This window comes from Trichogramma pretiosum, unplaced genomic scaffold (assembly GCF_000599845.2).
Source record: "Trichogramma pretiosum strain Unisexual culture from Peru unplaced genomic scaffold, Tpre_2.0 scaffold64, whole genome shotgun sequence".
NCBI classification, from domain to species: domain Eukaryota; kingdom Metazoa; phylum Arthropoda; class Insecta; order Hymenoptera; family Trichogrammatidae; genus Trichogramma; species Trichogramma pretiosum.
In genome coordinates, this window is record NW_019641692.1 from 755,847 (window position 1) to 779,633 (window position 23,787).

Consider the following 23,787-nt stretch of genomic DNA (forward strand, 5'->3'; position numbering starts at 1 on the left):
TTTTTCAAAAATTTCTTCTCACATCTGTCACAATCAAAATCTTTTCGGCCTTTGTGTTCTGATATTTGGTGTCTACTCAAATGACTTCGGAAATCAAATTTCTTTTTGCACTGGTCGCATTCGTAATTTTTTTGTTCATTGTGAATGGAGTCTCGATGTGTTATCATGCTTGATTCTTGAGTAAATGCTTCTTGAAAATTGTCCCAATCGTATTTTTTGTCGTTTGAAACAACAATGTCATGTTCATTTGAATTATTTTCCGAATCAACTTCTTCAAATTTCTTCTTACCATCATCCATTTTCGTGTAATAGTGAAACACGATTGATTCTTCCAATTAGAGCCACAGAAAATTAATTAACAAAATTTATCTTTTGAAACTGTCTGGTTTTTCACTAAAGACTTATCAGTCATACTAATTTGTTTGGTTGTATAAATTTTCAGTTAAGAACGATGTAAGTGTTGTTTATGTCTATATAGCTTACAATTAAGATACGGATTTATTTGTTTATATTTTGTGTTGGGACTATTATTTATTTTATTTTGTGTCTCGTATGTTTAGCCTGCAGATAGCTATCAAATGACGGTTTTCGATTGGTTTGAGGCGTTGCATGTAACTAGATATGGAAACGAAAAATGTTACATTGGATACGCAGATTGGCCTTGCAAGACGTATTTTCTGTTTTTTTTTATATCTTGGTTGATTGATTGTAGTTTACTGAAAGATTTCTATGCTTATAATCTTAGTGACCAAGTAATTCAGTCCTGAATGTTTAATATAGGTGTAGAAATATTTATGGACATTAAGGAACATCCTGAACTATACTAAATGCAAACTAGTATTGCTTATGATTTTTTCATTTCCTAATTTAGTATATTTCTATGTAACATATATTAAAATGAATATTCTGTATTGTTAGTCATTTTATTATGTGACAGAAAAATTTCATATTATTTTAATATTCTTCAAAAGCAATGACTAGGTTTTGTTACAAATGTCAAATAAAATAAAAAATTCGACTCGTTTTCAGCCTAAAATTTGATAGGTTGGAGTTTCTCGCACACAACGTGACGCAGCACAAAAGCAAAACTCCAAATATCATCATTACCCGTACCGATATTTTCGAATGCAATTTCACGAGCTCTTATCCTCTTTCGTTGCCGGAGTTCCGCGCTTGCTGGCTTGCTCGTATTTTCCTCCGCGCCATCCCCGAACGCATTGCGTAATAGAGCCCGAGAAGATTTATTCAGCGTCTCCATCGCGCCCGCTCGTGCTCTGTCTTTATACCGCTCTCCTCTTTGTACAAAAGGCAGCAGCGGCACACTCGTAATATCGCTCTTCTTCGTTTCCCTTCCTCTTTCCACTTATGAAGAGCGCGCGCGGGCGCATTCTTATTGGAGCTTTTATCGTGAAAAATTTACTGGCAGTTGAATGTTGTCGGTGCGCGCGCGCGCGCGCGAGGGGCGAGAAAGACCGAGAGACGGAGTCACGCGGCAGTTATACGGACACGCAGCTAAAGCTCGAGAAAAAGCCGCAGCTATCTCGTTGCAGCGCGTGTTTTGGCTCGACTCGCCGCAGCGAGTATAAAGTCACTAGACGCAGTTGCAGAATTATAACGTCGTGAATTGCAATATTGATCTTTGGACTGGCAGATAAATAGCATGACGCATCCTTTACACATATCCTATCTTATATACACAAGTTGAATCGTTTGGCGCAATTGGCGTACACCGAAAACGTTACACAAAAATATATGTCTCGCAGTAGTATTATACATCCAATGAATTAATTAGCCGTGCTTGATATATTCCTGCAACATAAATATTTCGTTAAGGAAACTCGATAAAAGTCAGCGTGGCGTGAGCGCACATAGAGAACGGAAAATGCTTCAAAGCGCAGTCAAAATTACCTCCTCCTCGTCCGCCTTAGCTCTCCTCTCAAAGAGGTTCAGCGAAGCTTATACGTTATTCGTCTTTTCTCCGCGTTGCACGCGTTTGCTTGCCTGCTTGCCTGCCTGCTCTCGTGTACATAAAGTGCGCGACAGTAAAGTTTCAGGGCTGTGCTGCTGCTGCTGTATAGCGCAAGGTTCATTTTTCCCGGTAAGTATGTTCTATTGCCCTCGCGAAGAACTGCATAAAACCCGAAAGGCGAAGCCCGAGTTACGCGGAACGTAAACAACGCAGCTCGACGCAGTGATTAAACGCTATCCCTTTGTATTTTCGAGAGAGAGAGAGAGAGAGAGAGAAAAAAAAAAGACATGGCGGAAGTGGAATAAACAAAAAGGCTTTTTTTGAAAACCCCTCACTTGATACCTTTCTAAATGTACCTGTTTCATTGCCCTACAAAAAGATCGTTTAAATTTCCGTGTGCACGATACGATCCATAATACGAGGATTACAATGAGCTCGATTGCTAAGAAATGGGGCGTAAATAATCTTTACATGAAGAATTTAATAAGAAAGTTGGATTAAAAGAAACAAAAATATTAAGGCAAAAGCAGGATGGACTAAGATTTTATGAGATAATTATCTATAAAAGTTTGGGCAATTTCTGAACTGCGGCTTATATGGAGCAAGCCAATCTCGCCATGGCGTGCAAAAGAAAATTTTGAAATGAATATTAGATTTTTTTATTAGATGTTTATGAGGATTTATATATTCAATATTATCTTAGTTCGTTTAAAAGTACTTAGAAGAAGAAGTCCATGAAATTCCTGGAAGAATCGTTATCAAGTAAGAATAATGTATAAACAGATAAATTGGTACTTTAATTGTAAACATTATGATCATAAACAATTATTATACAATCCCTCGATACTCTGATCGGGTTTATAGTGAAAATAAATTAGTTCAAACGTCGATGCGTTACAAGACATAACACCGTAAGTTAAATTTTACTCTTTCAATTTTTGTAACACTAAATATAAAGATACATCGTTTAATTTTGGCCCCGAAATGGATACAAGTAAGAAAAAATCCGAGGAGGTCATCTCGGAAAATAATTTAAGTGAACATGTCATCGTCGTTTTGGACGACAAAAAGTACATTTGTGATATTTGTCAGGATGCATTTACTCAAGAATCAAGCATGATAACACACCAAGACACAATTCATATTCGAAATAAAGGTTTTGTCTGTGAAAAGTGCGAGAAGATATTTGAGTTCCGAAGTCATTTGAATAGACACCAAATATCAGAACACAAAGGCCGAAAAGATTTTGATTGTGACAGATGTGAGAAAAAATTTGTGAAAAAATCAAGTTTGATTACGCACCAAAAATTAGTACACAAAAATCACAAAGATTTTTCATGTAACAAGTGCGAGAGAAACTTTGAAAATAAATCAACTTTAATCAAGCACAATAAGATATTCCACGAAGTTTTCAAAGATTATTTGTGTGAAAAGTGTGCGAAGAGATTTGGAAACAAACGGAGTTTGCTCCTGCACATAACTACAGTCCATGAGGATCGCGAAGATTACGTATGCAACAAGTGCCAGCTAACTTTTGGATTAAAATCGCATTTGATCAGACACGAAAAGGTAGCCCACGAAATTCAGAAAGATTATCCGTGCGACAAGTGCGAAAAGAAATTTGGAGTAAAATCGTTATTGATAAAACACCAAACGGCAGTCCATGAAAGTCGCAAAGATTACGGCTGCGACGAGTGTGAGGAAAAATTTGTATGTAAATGGATTTTGCTCTCTCATCAAAAGACAATACACGAAGGTCGTAAAGATTACGCATGTGACAATTGCGGGAAGAAATTTAGAAATGAACGAAATTTGCTCGTACACATAACAACAGTCCATGAAGGTCATAGAGATTTCGGATGCGACAAGTGTAACAAGAAATTTGGACAAAAATCAGATTTGCTTTTGCACATAGCAACAGTCCATGAGAACCGCAAAGATTATGGATGTGACAAGTGCGAAAAAAAGTTTGGGTATAAACAGTATTTGCTTATCCACCAAAGGACAGTCCATGAGAGTCGCAAAGATTACCTATGTGACAATTGCGGGAAAAAATTCGGACAAAAACCACATTTGCTTTTGCACCAAAAGACAGTTCATGAAGGTCGCCAAGATTTCGCATGTGACAGGTGCGAGAAGAAATTTGGACAAAAATCGACTTTGTGTTTGCACATAGCAACAGTTCATGAGAGCCGCAAAGATTATGGATGTGACAAGTGCGAAAAGAAATTTGGAGATCGAAGAAATCTTATTAGACACCAAAAAATAGTCCACGAAGTTCGAAAAGATTTTGCATGCGCCAAGTGCGAAAAGAAATTTGGAGATCGAAGAAATCTTATTAGACACCAAAAAATAGTCCACGAAGTTCGAAAAGATTTTGCATGTGACAAGTGCGAAAAAAAGTTTGGGTATAAAGAGTATTTGCTTATCCACCAAAGGACAGTCCATGAGAGTCGCAAAGATTACCTATGTGACAATTGCGGGAAAAAATTCGGACAAAAACCACATTTGCTTTTGCACCAAAAGACAGTTCATGAAGGTCGCCAAGATTTCGCATGTGACAGGTGCGAGAAGAAATTTGGACAAAAATCGACTTTGTGTTTGCACATAGCAACAGTCCATGAGAGCCGCAAAGATTATGGATGTGACAAGTGCGAGAAAAAATTTGGAGATCGAAGAAATCTTATTAGACACCAAAAAATAGTCCACGAAGTTCGAAAAGATTACGTATGTGACAAATGCGACAAGAAATTTGGACAAAAATCAGATTTGCTTTTGCACCAAAAGACAGTACATGAAGGTCGCAAAGATCATGGGTGCGAGAAATGCGAGAAGAAATTTGGAAAAAAATCGACTTTGCGTTTGCGTTTGCACATAGCAACAGTCCATGAGAATCGCAAAGATTACGCATGTGACAAGTGCAAAAGTAAATTTGGACGAAAAGCGAATCTGCTTGTTCACGAAAAAACAGTCCACAAAAATTGCAAAGATTCGCTCAAAAACCAAAATGTTCACAAAGAACAATTATAAAAAAGTATAGATATTTGTAGATGTGTTTTTCTGAAATTTTAATAAAAATTGTGCCAAAATGGTTGAGTCTTATTTCATATTAAATATCATTATGCAGTATAAACCTTTGTTAGCTGTGGTTGTGATGTTTTATTTTTGAACTATATTTCACGTACCACTAATATTTTTTGACCACTCTTTTTTTAGCTTTTTATTCAACTGTCAGTCCAGATTTATTTCACGCATTTTTTGCAGGTGCGAATAGGGCGAGAATTTACTTGGCTACTGGATTTTTGAAAAACCTTACGTAACGATATGTAAGTCTGAATTTATCAAACATGCAGCAGTGTTAGATTTTGACGAACTTGCTCAAATACTGATTATTTATCTTAAGAAAGTATTGAAACTATTTTATTCATTATTTTAGTAATAGAGAAATTATTTCAGCTATTGTGGCTATTACCGAAACCTTAACTTTAATAGTCATTATAATTATATCCTAAAATCTGAACGACTTTTGCTGGTAAGATATATACATCCAAAGAAAAATATCGAAAGCTATAGAGAAAAACTTGCGATAAAGTGACGATCATATACGAACGTATGGAAAAAATCAAAATATTTTTTACCGAGAGAGAGGGACGAAAGCGAGAGAGAGAGAAAGAGAGGGAGAGAGAGAGAGTTGACGTCTGCGTGCCGAAAATTAATCTAATACTCGTGAATACTGCAGTTCAATATGGACCTGTTGAAAAATGAAAGAGATCTCGGGAGATCGCAATTTCCCTGCACCAGCTCGTAAAAGTAATAGTACGACTACGACTTGTTAAAAAAAAGGAACTCCGCAAAACGAACGGGCTGTACCTCACGCGTGTATATAGCGCAGCGAGCCATGTAGTACGTCTGTATTTAACGGACTAAATTGAGTGCTAGCATGGCCATGCGAGTACATAAATACGTAAACACGCGAATATGTTTTGGCCTTGGCGATACTTCATACGAAAAATTTCCGTAAAGCTACCTGAGGGGCTAGCTAGATGAGGGGCGTGCCAGTGTGTTACATCTAATAAAGCGTCGCGTCGTGAGGAATACATTTTCTCGGAAACATCAATTAGTTAGAGTAAAAGTCAACTAGTTTCCCGTACTGCAGTTAGAAATCAGGTGTAACGCGCAACACACACGATCGGTTCTTCCCAGCTGGGAGTGGCTTTGGAAAGCTTAAAATAGCTTTGTCATGGGTGCAGAGAGCTTAACTCGCGCAGGAAAAAAGCTCGCATGCACACACACGCGCGCTGACACCTATAAAAGTGCCTGCCTGCAAAGCTGCAAAGAATGCATAAAGTTTTTTGCGCGTTCGCTCTGTACGCGCGCGAGGACACGAGGCATGTATTTTTTATATCCCGAGAAAATGTATGGGATTGCTGCTGGCGGGACGCAAGAAAATCTAAAAATCCACCTATCCAATTTATTTTGTTGAGCGTGCACGGTGCGTACAGAGTGTCTGTGTGCGCGTGCCTGCGTGTATGTATGCGTGAATAGGGGCTGAGTAAGAGAGAAAGAGAGGAGAGATCGTTGGGCTAGCTTTTACGCTTCCACAATATTGTATTAATACCCTTGGGGTGGAGGAGGTGGAGGAGGAGTGGAGGCGAGAGCAAGAGAGAGAGAGATAGAACGCAATCGTGTAAACGCAACGCAATTTACGAGCTGTTGTGATGTCGGGTTAAGTTTTCGCTCTAGCCGAAGCGCTTGACGTCTCACGCGTACCCACGAGCCGCCTAGCATACTGCGACTCACCCCCGCGCGCCGCTGTCTTTCGCTGCTGCTGCTGCTGCTGATGTCAGTCGACTGCTTTATATATCCCGCGCGCCGCGCCTAACGCGAGAGCAGGAATCCTTCCTCATTTCTCTCGTTTTCTTTGCTCCTCTTCACGTTCGCGCAGACACACTCTTTCTCTCGCTCCGCGTCCCTCTTTCTATCGTTCTCGCGCTGCGTATATAATTTTGCATCAGCATTCTCGAGATACACGAGTCTGGAATCTATTGATGATCCCGGTGACTTTGTTTTGTTCGTTTATCTGCGAGGTGAATACTGAGCTTCATTCGTGTTATATGAACATTCAAGGAAGATGTCATGCATCACTTTTTTTATTCGAAAAATAAATTTTCAATGCAATAATATACATATATTTGTTTCGGTAATTTTTCGATTAAATGAAATGTTGAAGAAACAAAAATAGTTTAACGAGCGAAAAGTTTAATTTACACCATCCAGAGTCTTGACTTGACTTGTATTATACAGCTATTTTGTCTTTGACACTTGCAGATTTACTGAAATAAAGGTACTCGCCATCTAATGGTAGAAAGTAGTTGTATCATATTTAAAGTAGTTGAAATAACTAATATGAATTTTTTGAAACAATGAAATTGTAATTTTTCAGAACATTTAAAATGGATTTAATGTTCTTTACATAATTTCGTCGCCCCAGCGCAGGAAGGTATTTTATTAAAGTCGGGTGCAAAATTGTCTAAGTTGCTATGTTATAGCATAGGACATATAGTTACCTTTTTGTCTCTGAGCTTAAAAAGATGTCTTCCTGTGCTGGAGCGACGATTTCATCAGAATAATTGCCGAAAACAAACCAAATAAATGTTAATGTATTTTACAACATTTTAAATGGTAATATTTCTATAATTCTAAGACCTCAATTAATCTTGAGCATTTCAACCAAGTTAATATACCATTTCAATACTTAATGTCCTCCAAGTACTTTAATAAAAATGTATTCTCAGTCCAATAAATAAAAACATCGAGAACTTAAAAATAATTCTTACGATTGTCTTCGCTGTCACTCCTAATTCAAATTCCAACCCCGAAGCTTTTATTCCGCAATAAAATGTAATTATCCTGGCCGTAAAGACGCGCGGAAAGAAACTTACACTCGAGCCTGGCGCGCCGAAAACCCTCTCTGCATTCCGAAACTATCTCTCCGCAGCATACAATATATCCCACGTGTAACGCGCGCAGCAGCAGCAGCAGCATCCACAGGTTACTGGTTATGTACGCTGACCATCTCAACACACCCTAAAGCCTCGACCTGTATGTTATTAGCTGACCGTCTCGCCGATAAAGTTCATACCAGCATAGAGAGGCAGATTATATAATTTCGGTCAGACAAACGAGCAGCAGCGGCAACGGCAGCAGCAGCAGCAGCAGTGGGAGCGGCACGCGGAATCTTGCACGAGCTGACCTAGCCAGCCAGCCAGCCAACTCGAGCCAGTGGAAAGAGCGAGAGAGAGAGAGAGAGAGAGAGTCAAACAGATGTCACTTGGTACGGAGCCAAGTAGCGCTTCGTGAGTGCTTTTCAAAAGCAAAATGCAACTTTGTCTCGAAATCCTCCTGCTGATCGTATATAACTGCTGTATAAGCTGGGGGACTTTATACTACTACGGGCAACTCGCTGCAGCAGTATTTTACTCGCAGCTTTCGCATATGTATGTATGTGCGCTGCTGCTGCTGCTGCAACTTCACCCGACGACGACGACGACACGCTCCTTTGTTTTTGTGATGAGTTGCCCCTTTTTATCAGAGCTGAAATATTATTTCTGGAATAATGAAGTTATCCGCAGTCGTGTGTGCTTCGTAATAAACACGCTACTCCGCGCCACTACTTCGCTCGTAACAAGCCAAATCTCGTTTTGCCCTGAATATAGAAAATTGGTATTTTGCAAAATGCGCGGATGACGTCGTCGTTATCCAACGACGAGCGAAAATATCATTTCTAAAATCCGAGCACGATAATAATTTTCCGAGTGAGCTTTTAAATATACTCTTATCTTTCCGCAATTCCCTTGAATAATACTAATGCATATTTTTACGTCATCGTGCGTCGCATATACAATCGTCATTTCGCGAGCGTCCTTTGCGCATATTTAAGACCATTCGAAGACAACTCGTTAATTTTTTTATGAATTTTAACTTTTAATTAGTCCCAGCATCTTCAGATAATAATTAATGAAAAATGACTGAAAAGAGAAAGAGAGAGAGAGAGAAAGGCGAAAAAATGCAGAGGCGCGTTTGACAATCCATTTCCGAGATTTACTCCTTCATTATTCCAGAAAAGGGTCATCTGCGCGAGGCGAGGGAAACTGTAGTTTGGCTCGTAACATCTACTCTAAGTAAGGGTGCTAAATATGCATGTAGCCTGTGCAAAAGAGGAAGATCAGCCTCTCTCTCACTCTCGCGTGCGTAGCAGAAAATTTTGAATAAATATTCATGCGTCGCGCTAGAGGTGGCTCCACTTACTTGGAAAAGAAAAGGCGCTGGGGGATGCAATTTTCTTAATTTATTTGGTTTTTTTGAGGTATTTAAGTCACCGTGCGAGAGAGAGAAAGGGGAAAAATGTGGAAAATTTGTTTTCCATTCTGCTCCAACAAACAACACAGGACTTTCGTGCTATTTTACGTTCAATGGTATACTGTTCGTTCGCAATTTAGTTTTGTAATTACTGTTATTATTTACTCTTGGCAAACAATGTTTGAAATGTTCGAGATAAAATTTTGCAAAAACAATACTTTCGAAAGTTGTTTTCGAATTTTTTTACGTAGTGAATTATTACTCGCGATGCATGCAATTGTGTCCATTGTTCAGAAAAAAATTAGAAAGAAACTAGTATATTCGACGTAACAGATTACACACACACACACACACACACACACACGTATACGCGTACACACAAGCAGAGCAGAGGGAAAAAAGTTGTTACTGTAAAAACAAGTCGGGCAGAGAAAAAAACGAGCCCCTCCAAAGGCTATAAGATAATTTATATTTTTTTCGCTCGCAGCTCGACTCACGTACTGTATGTAGGTATATATATACGAGCAGCGCCGTAACACGTGGGGCACTTGTCAAAGCAACAAACGGCATAATCACTCGTGTTACTCGGAGCTCGCGAGGCGATTAGCGTCGAGAGTATGGAGTAGAGAGAGAGAGAGAGAGAGCGATGTGGTCGAAACGCAAGATCGGCAATCATTGCTATATAGCGAGCGCGCGTACGTAGTAGCGCCAGATAAGCTGCAAATGACAACATTTTGTCAGACGACAAGGGGGCAAAAGCCGTCCGCCAGAGCCCCGTTGGGCAGTCCAAACTCTGTGTATATCTATATACGTACGGCAGATCGCGCGCTGCACTGCCGGATCCTCCGAACAGTCTGTGTGTGTGTGCGCGCGTGTGTACGTGTGCCGCGCTCGCAGCTCTCGACATTATGGAACGAGGCTTTATATGTCCGGGACTGAAACGCGCCGCGCGGCCGATATATCGTCACCGTTCGGGATTACGGGGCGCGCGGTTATCGCTTCGTTCTCTCTCTCTCGCTCGATTCTCGTGCACGAGGAGGGTGGGAGCTTACGAAGCTCCTCTCTCTCTCTCTGCAGCAGCCACTCTGCATGTAGCGCTCTCGGGCGATTTCTATCGCTTTTTAACCCGTCCGTGTGCAACGCACTATTCGCTCGCGTTCAATGGACAGCTCCAACCTACCGGACTCTGCGCGCCCTATGCACGTCCTTCTATGTATTCTTGATACTGTGACCCGTTGCACTGCTTGATGGTCGGTAAAATTGACCTTCGGATGAAAATGTTCCTTCTTATTTCTCTTCTTTATAATGTACATCATGATTTGTGCTTCACCTTTAGTCAATTTGTTTACTCGAATATACAGAAGCAAAAGTAAAAAGAAAACGTTTTTTTCTTTACCATGTGGAAGAAAATCATTAATAATTTTCCTAATTCGAAAAATCGATCCGAAAATATTCGAGTTTTATTGATAGAGCGGGTTACCCACACACGAGGCTTCACAGGTGCGAGTCTGCGAGATAATCTCCGTGAGCTTTTACCAACCTCGTAAATTTTCGTAACGCGCGAAAATTGCAACCGACGACCTAACGAACTTATGTGGCCATGGCTTACGCGTTCCCGAAGCTGGTGTATATACCTTTGGCAGCCCAGCGTTGCTTACTCACAAAGGACTACTATGTACACAGTTCGAATGGTGTACGATGCGACAACGTGAGGGCAAATTTTTGTAGCTTTTTTCTTGTTTGGCCTCTGCGACGTAAAAGCTATTGTGCTCAAAGCTATGAAACTTCGTTGTATAATTGTCTTGAGTTTTCAATGCATACTGTAGATGAATTGTTTATGAAATGATGCTATTGACAACATTGTTCATTCAAAGAAATAAGAGCTTAGGAGACGAAAATAAATCCAAAAGGGTTCTACACTGTTTGAGTCAAAAGAGCTGTATTTCAAAATTAAAGAAGAAAGGAACAAATAATTATGTATTATCAGTTTTTATAAACTACAATTAATTAGTATTTAACGGTTTTTTTGGATTAGTTTTTTTGGAAAAGTATTTCCAAAAAAATACGCGCAAGAAAATTAAGAATGGCCTCTAAAGCTCATTAGAGAGAAAACCATTTATTCTACCGTTCTTCGATTCCCCCGATGAATTTTTTTCCCTGCCATAATGGCTCGTCTAGACGTCTATAAATATTTCGCGAGCGCCACAGCTGAATGGGTCGGTGCTTCAAATTGCAGCTGCACACTGCGTCAAATTGGAAAACATCGGGTGGTGCTGTGAACAATTTTTCAAATATCTATGATTTATAAACATGCATATTGATTAAAAAACATTTTTATCGCATCCACAGGTTTGACATCGTGAGGTTCATAAAAAAAATTTATAAAATAAGTTACCCGTAATTATTATACGATGGAAGCCAGGTCGATTTCACTAAAAATCCCGATCGGTTGGCTGTCTCGGGTCTTGAGCGCGTACAACTGCCCATCTTGTTGATACACGGTGATCCAGCCTTGCTGCTTGGCACGGGCCTTCGCCGCGCGAAACAGCTTGTAGATGTACGGCGTCATGTTCTCGCAGAGATCGACCTGGACATCGGGCCCAGCATGATCCGGAGCAATCTCGGAAAGTTTCAGAGGTCCGTGGATGCGCTTGCGCTTCACGACGTGAGCTCGCGACACGTTCTGCGTGAAGATAGCGACGAACGAGAAGGTGGTGGATGGCGCTGACTTAAGCGGCTTATCGTGGTCAGTCTGCGGAGCCGACGCCGGGCCCCCCTTGCAGAACTTGTACCGCAGCACGTCTTGGTGACATCTGTCTGCGCCGAGCACTTTCAGGATGGACTTGAAGATATTGCTCAGGGCCTCGGTTGTATCGTGAGGCAAGGACAGGGGTAAGCCGTTCACGCGCAACTCGGTACTCGGCTGTATGAGCAAGTACTCCTTGAGCTGCCCGACTTCGGCCCTGGTAGCGGCCAGCTCGTTCCGAGTGTCGTCGTTCTTCTTGTTGGCGTCCGCGATCAAGTCCTCGATCTTTTTGCACCGCAGATTTATGGCGTGCACCTGCGCCACGATGGAGTCGAGCTGAGCCTTGATCTCGGCGGTGACATCCGTGGGTACGGGGATAATCTCGTCGCTGCCTAACGTCATGTTGCCGGCGGTTATAGTCAGGCACGATTTTTAAATGCTCGAATAACGTCGATTTCAACGTAAAGTTTTCAAGTGTCCGAAGTCTCGGCAGAATTATACACAGCTCAGTGTAGAACAAAAGCAAAACTCGCGTGAAACACTGAACTCAAATCAAAACAAATACACGAGGCAGTCGGCAGCTATATACTTCGACGACCAAAGTATACATAACACGCACGAATGTGGCACAGATCTCGATAGATTAAGAAGTCAAAGTCATTACGATTAAATTTTTTAACACGAGTGCAGAGCAGACGGATGCCGATCACGCGCTTACGACACGAAAAAAAAAGAAAACTTTCGGTTCAAAACTACGAGCCACAGAAATCGGAAGATACGCAGCACGATCGAACGCGCGTTTACTCGTTGATAGGCACGTACAGACAAAAGAGGGAGAGAATTTTTAGTCACCGTGTACCTCGTGTCAACTACACACACCTTATATTATACGCTGCGCAATTAATCCGCGAATTCTAGCGCGCTCGACGTCATCTCACCGTGATACAAGTCTATGCAGCTCTAATGGTCGTTGGTCCGATCAGACCAAAAAGTTCAGAGGACCACACAATTGGATCTTACACAGAAGCCTTTGCAATTGCTGCATGTGTGAATAGAGCTCGCACGCTGCAAAATAAAGCCCTCTTGGACTGCAATATATATATAGCACCCGATTGGACGCCTAAACTGCACCGGCACATAAAACTTGCGAGTGCCGCAGGCAGTAGTCGTTACGGCGCGCGCTCACTACTTCGCTGAACGATATATAATATAAGACGTTGCGCTGCATATGCGCGCCTCGGATTTACCTGGCACGAGTTGTTGATTCATGCCCTTCAACGCGCGAGCGAGGAGCGGTCTTATATATACCATGTCTCGCTCTCTCTCTCTCTCTCTCTCTCTCTTTCTCTCGCAAAACACAGACTCTCGCAAAGTGCCAAAGCATTCGAAGCTAGCTCTACAGTTCGCCAGTTTGCCATGAAGCAGCAGCAGCAGCGGTAAAGCTTCCGGCTGACTTAGCACTTGACTGCCAAATCTTCTTATAAACATCGGGCGTGCGCGCGCGTGGGCTATGAAAATGCATGGCATTCACAATTAACGGGCAGCATCAGAAGCGGCAGGCTCTCTTCTGCCGCGCTCGCTCTCTTGCTCCCCGAGTGCTTGCAACTTGTTCATTACTCGCTCGCAAGCTTTCTCTCTTTCTCTCTCTCTCTGCCATCTCGACTTTGAGTTGTATGTACGCCTCTGTCTGTCTCTCTCTCTCTCTCTCTCTCTCTCTCGCGGTCTTTCTCTTACTCTCGCGCAAGCCCGCGAGTTATATACGTATATATATGGTGTGGCATTGGTGGTGGCAGTACTGTCTCGTGTCGTCGTCGTCGTTGTGTACAGCGTGGCAATAAATGTCTCTCTCTCTCTTCGCGAGCCTCGTGCTACAGTACTATTTCCGACTCTTGTCGCGCTATCTTCCGCTCTGCACGCTTCGCAATTCTGTCCCGTTGAGCGCCTCTTCATTTCCCAACTCCATCCACCCCTTTCCTTTACATCTCACCTCCACCCTCTTTGAATTACTATACTATATAATAAGAACACACATAAGTTAGGGCTTAGGGATATGAGTTGACCTCGAGGTGGCGCACTTGTGTTATCCAATGTAACGTCTGTAAAGCACACGATGAACTTCTTTTCGCTATATATAGAGTCACTCGCGGAGCGATTGAAAGGTTTAGAAAACCTAAGGCCTGCACACTTAAGGACGTTGGGGACGCAACCGAGTTCAAATCAGCAACTGTCAAAAAACAGCGGAAGGTAGATACTTGATTTGACTAGGTGGGTCGGTGGTATCATAGGCTCAAAGCCAATACGCATGCTATCACGCGTATTTTTGTCTGCTGTTAACCTCTCGAGTTAGATTGCATGTAAAATAAAGACGACATTTTTTTATTTTTACAAAATTACTTTGAAATATGCTCGTGAATATACAATATAACTGATACTATTTAAAAAGTAAGGATTTCATCTTTCATTATGCGAAATTTGGTCACGATCTCCCATTTTGACATAAAGTTACACTTAAAATTGTGTGAAAAATCTGCTCTTTCCTAGGATTCCCATGTTAAAAAATGTACTTTTGGAATTAACTTATGCAAAAATTCATTCGACAATTGATGCTAAAATTTCGGTAGAACATTATGAGTGTTATCAACTATCAAATTCCGAAGTTTCAACTTCGTGGCCCAACTCGACCCAAAGGTCCCCAACGTCCTCAAAATGCATAGCGCCGTCCCTACGCGTCGCTATGTGCCGCTATGTGTCGCTTTGTATTATTATAACAGTTTTCCGTTAGTTCTGACGGCTCCTTGTTAGTAAAACACATTTGTCGTTCTAGTAAAATTAATTATGGGTAGAATTCAGTTATTGAAAAGCTTAGAAGAATTAAAAGATGCGATAGCTCAATTATCTAATGCATATAGTTTTCAAAAAAGTTAAAAATGGATAAACTAAAAGTGGCTGGTACGTCCTTTTTACGAAGGCAGATCCTCAAAAGGATTTTTAATGTTTCTTTTAAAGAACTTCAAAATAACGAGAAGCTATTCTTCAAAAGTACCAGAATGGAAAAAAATTAATTTTTGAATATTTATTTTCATTGGTTAAAGTTGTTATTAGACCTTTAAGAAATAGAAAGAATAATGTCTCGCCTAAAGAACGGTTGTTTTTAACTTTAAAGGGGGAAAGGTACCTTAAACCTACATTTGTAAAAAATTTATTAAAAATGAAGAAAAAATTTTTTTTGGAATATACAGAGAAAACTCTGTTTTTTTCACTCTTTTTCCAAAGTTTTTTACTCAGGAAAATGTAAATTAAGGTCCCAGTCACCATAGAACTGTTATGGCTGGGCTATTTGTTAAATAATACCCGAACATTTATTTTAATCTAACTGCACCAAAATCTGAGATACACATTTAAGGTTTGACACAAGACTTTTATTATAGAGTTTGCACATATAAAATGGATATTATATTTTTCGTTACACTTTCAGTTATAATGTACCACGCGATTGGCTCAGCTGTAGTTCAATTATAAAAAACTAGGATAAGGTGTTAGCGCGTGAAGACCGCAAGATGTTAGTGCGTCTGTCTGCGAGAGCTGAGAGCCGACCGCCCGAGATTACAAAGATGCACGCTATATATAATAATTGTTGAACCCCGAATTACAGTGGGGCGATATTGGAAGATTACCCGAATTCGCGTAAGCTATCCCGTGACTAGCGCGTGGTATGATAACCCATAAATTACATCATTCTTTTATTACCCCTTTTAATGACGTTATATCGAAAAACTCGAGGTCGAGAAACAGCGTGACGAGAATCGATTTTTTGGATATAACAGAACCCTCCTCGATGAAGCAAGGTCATCAATCATGGCCATTGGGGTCTCATTTTGATCATTAGATGTGTGGTTACAAACGCAAGCACTTTCAGATTTTTTTATTAGTTATACACAATTTGCCAGCCACATATACACATTTATTCATTAATATATATGATAAAATGACAGATTATGCTACAATATAGCCTGAAAAAAGTGCTCATTTGTCCCAATACCTTTGAAAGTGCTTGCTTGTAGCCATTCTCATGTAGAACAATCCCTGAAAATTTCAGCTCATTTGCTCAAACGGTTCACATGGAAAGTTACGGCAACAAAGCAATTTTGAGATGAAGCTTAACTGCCCAAGAGTTAAAAAAAACAAAAATACACCAATTTATGTCATAATGATACTCTCATGTCATTGAGGCTGCTTTTAACTTTTTGGACAATAAAAAACAGTAATTCAACTTGAATTTTTAACATATTAGATCCCCAAGGACAATGTTAAATTATCCCAGAGAGACACACAAAGCCAAATGTGATAATTTCATCCCTACATTTTATAAGTTCTACTAAAATGTTAGTATACGCTAATATGGGGTTTATGTGGAAACTGGTAACTAAGTTGATTATGTCCAAATCAACTTTTCACACAAATATACACAATTTTACATTAGAACTTGAACTCAGTCCTCTACCTATTCACTCACATTCATAAAACATTAATCATTAGATCTATAGTTGGAAATAAAATCACTCAAAATTGGTCAATTATCACTAATCTTGTTTATCACGTGCAACATACAATAATATACATAATACAGTCATATACACATACATAAAATACAGTGACATACATATACACTGATGTATATATGTCAATTTACATATGTACTGCAGTATTTCTTGAATTTAAACTGCTAAAAATGTCACATTTTCATGAAAAGCTATTGAAACATCTTCATAGCTTTATTAAGAAACACTATGTCAAGTTGCAAAGATATAACTTCATTGTACATGTACTTTTTTCACTTTCAAAAAAATGTAATTTTTAGCCATTAGAAAATCAAGAAGCAATCAGCAGACTGTTATTGACATTTGATCTGGGCTCGCGCACGAAACAGAGAGAGACAGACGATATGCCGAAACCCACGTGCTGCGAGTGGTGGCGTTACATGCCATGTAAACAAACAAATTTCTGCTAGATGTACTCTAACCAAAGAATAAAACTAGTATCAATAGATGGCGCTACCGACTTATGAAAGTCTCGAGATTCATGAGAGAATGGCAGCGATATATCTTTGAGTTGTTTCATTCATTTTTTCTAAATAATCGTAAAAGTATTGGTACTAACATCACGGTACAGTTAAAATTTTAAAATTCCGATCACGGCACTGGAAAGCTGAGGAAAAATTCTATCAAAAAAGTCAATGAAAAAAAATTTTTTTTTGAAATTTTAGGTACCTTTCCCCTCTTAAGGTAAAATTAAATTTATACTACAAAAATTATCATTAAAAATTGTGTTTTTTGACATCTTTATGTATCGAATAATTTTTCAGCTATTACAGCTTTATTTTAATTAAGCTTTAATTATTTAGCTATTTAGCTATACAGGTGATGAAATTTTTTCTATTGCTGTGAAGCACTGAATAAGCGAAACAAGTGTTTTAATTATAATTAAAACTACTTACTGAGCTATAATCTCATAAGGAGAGCTTTTCAGGTCCGGGTCACAGAACTTTACCAAACTTTTTTGGGTGCCAGGAGACAGCAAAAAAATTTTGGAGCAATTCCATGACCTGGACCTGAAAAGCTCTCCTTGTCAGTATTGGCATATTTGAAAACTCCAAAAAATGTTGTTTGGAAAAATATCGCCAAAGGTTTTCAAGCATTTTGGAATATGCCAAACTGTATCAGCGGTATTGATTGGATGCATATGAGGCGTTTCAGCCCAAGTGTCCTAGCACGGCGGCCGCACGGCACTTTTATGCGAAATTGCTTAATTTCTTTCTCGCTGTAAAACCCCCTAAACGCACTTAAAAAAATATGTGACATATGATTTCGATTGGAAATTTCCTCGGCTTTCCGATAGAAGTACGTAGCAAGAAACTGAGAGAGAGACGGAACATTGTATATTTCTGCACTTACTCACCAGTTTCAGTACCACGACTACAACTGTTGCTGCAGAAGTTCCACCGAACCGTATATTTGCTCGCCTTGTAAGTACGGAGCAAGAAACTGAGAGAGAGGGAAGGAGCATTGTATATTTCTGCACCTACTCATCAGTTTCAATACCACGGCTACAGCTGCTGCTGCAAAAGTTCCACCGAACCGTATTAACGCTCGCCTTGTAAGTACAGAGCCAGAAACTGAGAGAGAGAGAGAGAGACGGAGCATTGTATATTTCTGCACCTACTCATCAGTTTCAATACCACGGCTACAGCTGCTGCTGCAGAAGTTTCACCGAATCGTATTATCACTGGAATTCCTTTTCCATTCTTTTCCATTTTTCACGGAAAATTTTAAAAATAAACTTTTAACATTAAATATTTCAAAAAACGCATTTTTAAGATTTTTCAAAGTAGTCTCAATCGAAAGCTGAGAAAATTTTCCATCGAAATACATATTTTCCAGAGAGTACATTTTATTTTTACTAGCTGGAATACAGCGATGAACGTGTAAAAACGTGAGATTTGGCACCGCGCGACGTACTGCCCACCGAAACAGCTGCCGCGTGGGCCGAAAAGTCGCGTTTTTACACGTTCATCGCTGTATTCCAGCTAGTAAAAATAAAATGTACTCTCTGGAAAATATGTATTTCGATGGAAAATTTTCTCAGCTTTCGAATGAGACTACTTTAAAGAATCTTAAAATAGTATATTTTGTAACAAGTGCGCGAAGCAGTTGACTCACCCAGGAGTTGTTTTCACCCGAGCGTAGCGAGGGTGCAAAGACTCCTGGGTGAGTCAACTTCCTCGCGGAATAGTTGCAAACGATATTTTTTAACTCTGCTTGCGAGAAACTAGGGTTTTCTGACGATTTAAGGTTAGAAAGCCCGTATTTCGCGCACGCAGTGTTAAAAATGCGTTTTTTAAGATTGTAATAGCGTCGTTGGACCCCTTTATCTAATGGCCTAGGGAATGCCCACTTACCACTAGCCTCTTAGATCACTTTCAAATTATCTTGGTTATAAGGTGAGGGTTGAGTGAATCGTTGTAATGGTAATGCGTTTTAAGGTGATCCGTATGTGTACTGGCAACTTATATGATGATTATTGATGGAACCCAAGTACAACTATCGGTAAGGAAAATAATTATTCTATGTCCGCAATGACAAGCGTTGCTAACTGCTGAATAGAGTTATCGGAAAAGAAGGTCAAGTAGGTAGATTGACGTAGGAAGGTTTATTAATGTTGAGATCGGCGTGACAATCACCTCTCTTACCGACCGAACGCGTGCTGTGCGCGTAGGGAGGGAGGGAGCGTGATCGAGCCGCCGGCGATCTCTCTCGTCTCTCTATCAGTTCGTTTTCGCACGACCGACGCAACGCACGCGCTGCCATTTTTTTCTTTTTGATTCCAAAGTTTAATACAACATATTTTTGTTACTAAGTTCGATAAGCTTGATAGACAAGCTCGATTGTTTATTTAATTCAAATAAAGGTGTTGCTTAATAAATAAGTGAGTGTAATTAATAAATAAACTCCCTGTCTTCCTTTATCAAAGGTATAACAGTAACAATTAATTATCTGAATTTATTAATTATTTGAGTTTGGTAGTTTTATTTTAATAAATAAAATTATGAGTTCGTTGGTTTGTAGGTAGGTAGGTAGGTAGCAGGTAAGTATATAGAACGTGAGAGAGTAGGTAGCTCTAAGCAAGAGCGATAGCTACGAATATGTATGTGTTTGCTTACAGGCCGAACAAATATGTTACCTGTTCGAGGCCTGACAAGCGAGTGAGCGAGAGCTCGGTGAGCGCATACTGCTGGGGAATGAAAGCTGTCGATACTCTCCAGGACCCCCGTATTCATACGATTGGCGGGCCTGGCTGGAGTGGGATGGAGAAAGTAGGAGAAGCTGGAAAACTATAGTTAGTAAAAATAAGGGAGTTGGAAATTAGGATTGTAGGGAAATTTTCCTTTCCAACGATACCTCATGATACATAGTTAAATACAAAATAATTGTTAATAATAATTTTCCTATACTTCGTAACAATGTTGCTTGAGAAAATACTTAGCTATGTTGACAATTATTGACATTAACATTTTATATAATTGTTGCGCACGTATACTTAATCATGCAAGCAATAATTAATTGTATAATTAAGGTATGAGTTGATATTAATCGTTAGCAATTTATATTTTAGAATTAACTCTAGTCACACTAAATATACGTATGCAACAGTGTACAATTGTAAAGTTGAATATAAATTTGATGTATTGAACAACTGTGGTTCGAATTCGTTTAACATCAATTAATATAATGTTTAATTGATAATAATGAGTAGCTCTGTCGACCGGCGACAGAGATGTAACAAATAACGTTTTCATTATTTATTTATTTCGACGCTCATGCGTCATTAATGTTTAGCGGTGATTGTGTTACTTTTAACGTTATGGTGGTTAACTAAAGTTAAACAAAAGTTATAATGTAATAAGTCAGCGACTTATAGTCGGCTGTTACAGTGAGTCTTGTTGAGGAATCGGGTCGAGTTTGGTACCGATTTACTCGTTTTAGCAATTAGAATGTGATAGTTCATATAACAATATCGTGTGGTAATTTGTTTAGGCAGTGTAGCTTAAAATATTATTCATTAAAATACATATAGAAGAAGATCGAAAATTTTTAAAATATTTTTTAGTCTGAATATTTCAACGATGCGTCTTGCAGGCCGGATCGTTGTGTGCAGGCGAGTTAAGTCGGAGCACGGAATTGGCGGGTTGCTTTGGCGTAGGCTATTCGTCGTAGGACGTTACAAAGATATTTAAGAGACCTCTTTACACGATGCGAAATTCTCAGTCGGTAACACCAGCTACCTAGTTATATTTATGTTCAGTCTGAAAAATTGAAAATGTTATTCGCAAATAATCGAGTTGACGCACATTTCTAATACGCTCATTATCATTGTGGTCGAGTTTTATCCATATCCATATGCATTATTCAAGGAGAAAAACGAAAACTACGAATAATTGTGATCAATGTTATTTAATAGGTAATGATTATTCGTAGTTTTCGTTTTTCTCCTTGAATAATCCATGGAATTGGATAAAACTCAACCACAATGTTAATGAGTGTATTAGAAATGTGCGTCAACTCGATTATTTGCGAATAACATTTCCAATTTTGCAAATTAAGCATAAATAGGATGGTAGCCTGGCGTTACCGACTGAGTGTGTATAGAAAGCCCTTAATGCTAAAAGTTTATTTTTAAAATTTTCCGTTGAAAATGGAAAAGGAAAGCTGAAGAAAATTCCAATCGAAATCAAAGTCACATATTTTTTTAAGTGCGTTTAGGGGGTCTTACAGCGAGATAGAAATTAAGTAATTTCGTCTAATACTGCCGTGCAGCCGCCGGGCTAGGACACTGGGGCTGAAACGCCTCATATACCGGTAGTCGCTCCTGCTAATAGTGGCTCTTCTTTTTTTAATCATAAGAAATTCAACAGCATCGTGCTATTAGCTACATGCAATCATCGTTACGAGTTCACATATTGATCTTGTGGCTCAGAAAGTGATGGTGACATTTTGAATCGTAGTCTTCTGGGAAAAGCATTAGCTGAAAAACAATTAAATATTCAAAAAGAGCTCAATAATTTTCCCAATAACACGATGAAATCGTCATATTACATCGTTGAAAATGCAGCTTTTGGGCTCAATAATAACATCATGCGCACGTTTCCTGGAAGGCATCTCGAAGAGGACAAAAAGATTTTCAATAACCGATTGTCAAGAGCTCGTAGGTGCATTGAAAATTCTTTTGGGATTTTAAAAGCTAGGTGATGGTTGGTTCCATATGTTTGGAAGTAAACCACTACCTTTTAGCCTAGATGACCATTCGAATATCGCAACGGCCTGTGTTCGTCTACACAATTTTTTAACGGCATGCACTCAAAAAAGTGCCAGGCAAACATACTGTCCAGATAATATTGTCGATACAACTATACAAGTATAAATGGACGTATTGTGGAAGGGCAATGGAGGCAAGAAGCTAGTGTTGACCGGAATTTTCTTCCTCCTTCGGAAGATTCACATATTGAAAGCGCATATATAATGAGAGATACCCTAAAAACATATTTCAATAGTCCTGAAGGAGAAGTACCATGGCAAAAAGATATTATAACCTGAGGGACGTACAGAAATTTAATGTAAAATATTTATAAGAAATGATGAAATATATTTACACTTACACATTCTATTTAATGTTTAATAAACCTTAGGGGTAAAAAATTACATGATTTGGTATCATTATTTTTGTATTAAAAAAATTTTGAAATTCGATTTTTTTCACCAAATTTTTGTATATTTTTTTAAAGTCTACGGATACGGTTTGTTCTATAATTTATTATTCATTTTAAATTTCCCCCTCTCTCCCTCTCTTACTCTTTTGAATATGCAGTTACGGGTTAAGGTTCAAGTTTGTTTGGCAAAGGACCCCGGAAGATTAACATGGGACCTTGGGTCCCAGTCAAAAGCAATGAAAATTTTTTCACTCATAGATTCTGACCTCCTGAACAATAATAAACATATAAGTTACCCTTGAAAATGAGCCGTTTACAGGAAAAAAATTATTTAAGTTGCATATTTTTATAGCCGCTCAACGTAACCTCTGTTTGCTTGCTATAGACAGAAACAAGGCTAACGCGAGGAAGTGAATTATGAAATCCTTGGCAAAACCCTTTTTTGTGGCCGATAATGAACTGTTTCCATGTTTGTCGTTATTAAAAGTTTAGTCCTAGTCATGATTGGGTGAATATTGCAAATATTCGAAAAGCTTAGAATTACCGGTAAACTAAGTTGATGAGTATTTGTATTGATAAATCAGAGACCATTTTGCATTTTCAAGATTCAAATAGGGTCTACTTTTATGTATAACATTATGAAAAGACTATTTTATTGGCAAAAAAGTCGAAAAAATCGATGTTATACCTCCGCTCAAAAATATGACAGGTAGACAAGATAATTAGTACAAAACGAAAGTCATTGCAAGTTTGCATTCTAACGACCTGAAAATGTTCTGCTTTCATGTTTTTCACGATGAAAAGATTTTTGTGGCGATGCAAAAATATATAATTTAATGATTAGCTCGCGTCGATTTTCTAGATATATACATTGATAAACTTATCATTTCGCAATGAATATATGCTCTGCTTTCATGTTCAAAATAAAAAAAAATAAAGTCTAGTGTTATAATGAAAATCCAAAATAAGTCAAAATATACTAGCGTTGATTTATTACGAAGAATATCAAACTTCTGTGGCCTTCTGAGATCCTGAATGTATTCTATTTCATGTTTTTTCGAAAAAAAACTCAAGTTTGAGTGATAAAAATCCGAAAGAAGTCTAAACATACTCACGTAGGTTTACTATGAAGAATATTGGACCAATATGGCCTCGTAAGATCTTATATATTTCCTGCTTTTGTGTTTTTTTGAAAAAAAAGTCAAGTGTAAATGACAAAAAGCCAATATAAGTCAAAATATTCAAGCGTTAATTTATTATAAAGAATATCCGACCTTTGTGGCCTTATAAGATCCTCAATATATTCTGCTATTATGTTTTTTAGAAAATGAGCCCATGGCGAGGATTGAAAGTTTAAAATATTACAATAACTGACTCACGTTGATTTTGCAATGAGATAGGGGCAAAGCACGCGTCTGATTATTAGATAATTGTTCTCGGAATCAATGCAAG

At 38.9% G+C, this 23,787-nt stretch overlaps 1 protein-coding gene across 1 annotated transcript; it reads right to left on the reverse strand.

Moving 5' to 3' along the window:
- Positions 1 to 11,243: 11,243 nt before the first annotated feature.
- LOC106656141 lies at positions 11,244 to 12,907 on the reverse strand. The gene is made up of 2 exons (XM_014376831.2): positions 11,724 to 12,907; positions 11,244 to 11,601 (listed from the first exon to the last, which is right to left on the reverse strand). Exon 1 carries the CDS (start codon positions 12,474 to 12,476, stop codon positions 11,733 to 11,735), a length of 744 nt encoding a protein of 247 aa, XP_014232317.1. The 5' UTR covers positions 12,477 to 12,907; the 3' UTR covers positions 11,244 to 11,601; positions 11,724 to 11,732.
- Between the last annotated feature and the right edge of the window lie 10,880 nt (positions 12,908 to 23,787).

Bases quoted from the DNA above. Each gene is read 5' to 3' on its own strand.
- LOC106656141 (XM_014376831.2), bottom strand. From the start codon at position 12,476: ATGACGTTAGGCAGCGACGAGATTATCCCCGTACCCACGGATGTCACC.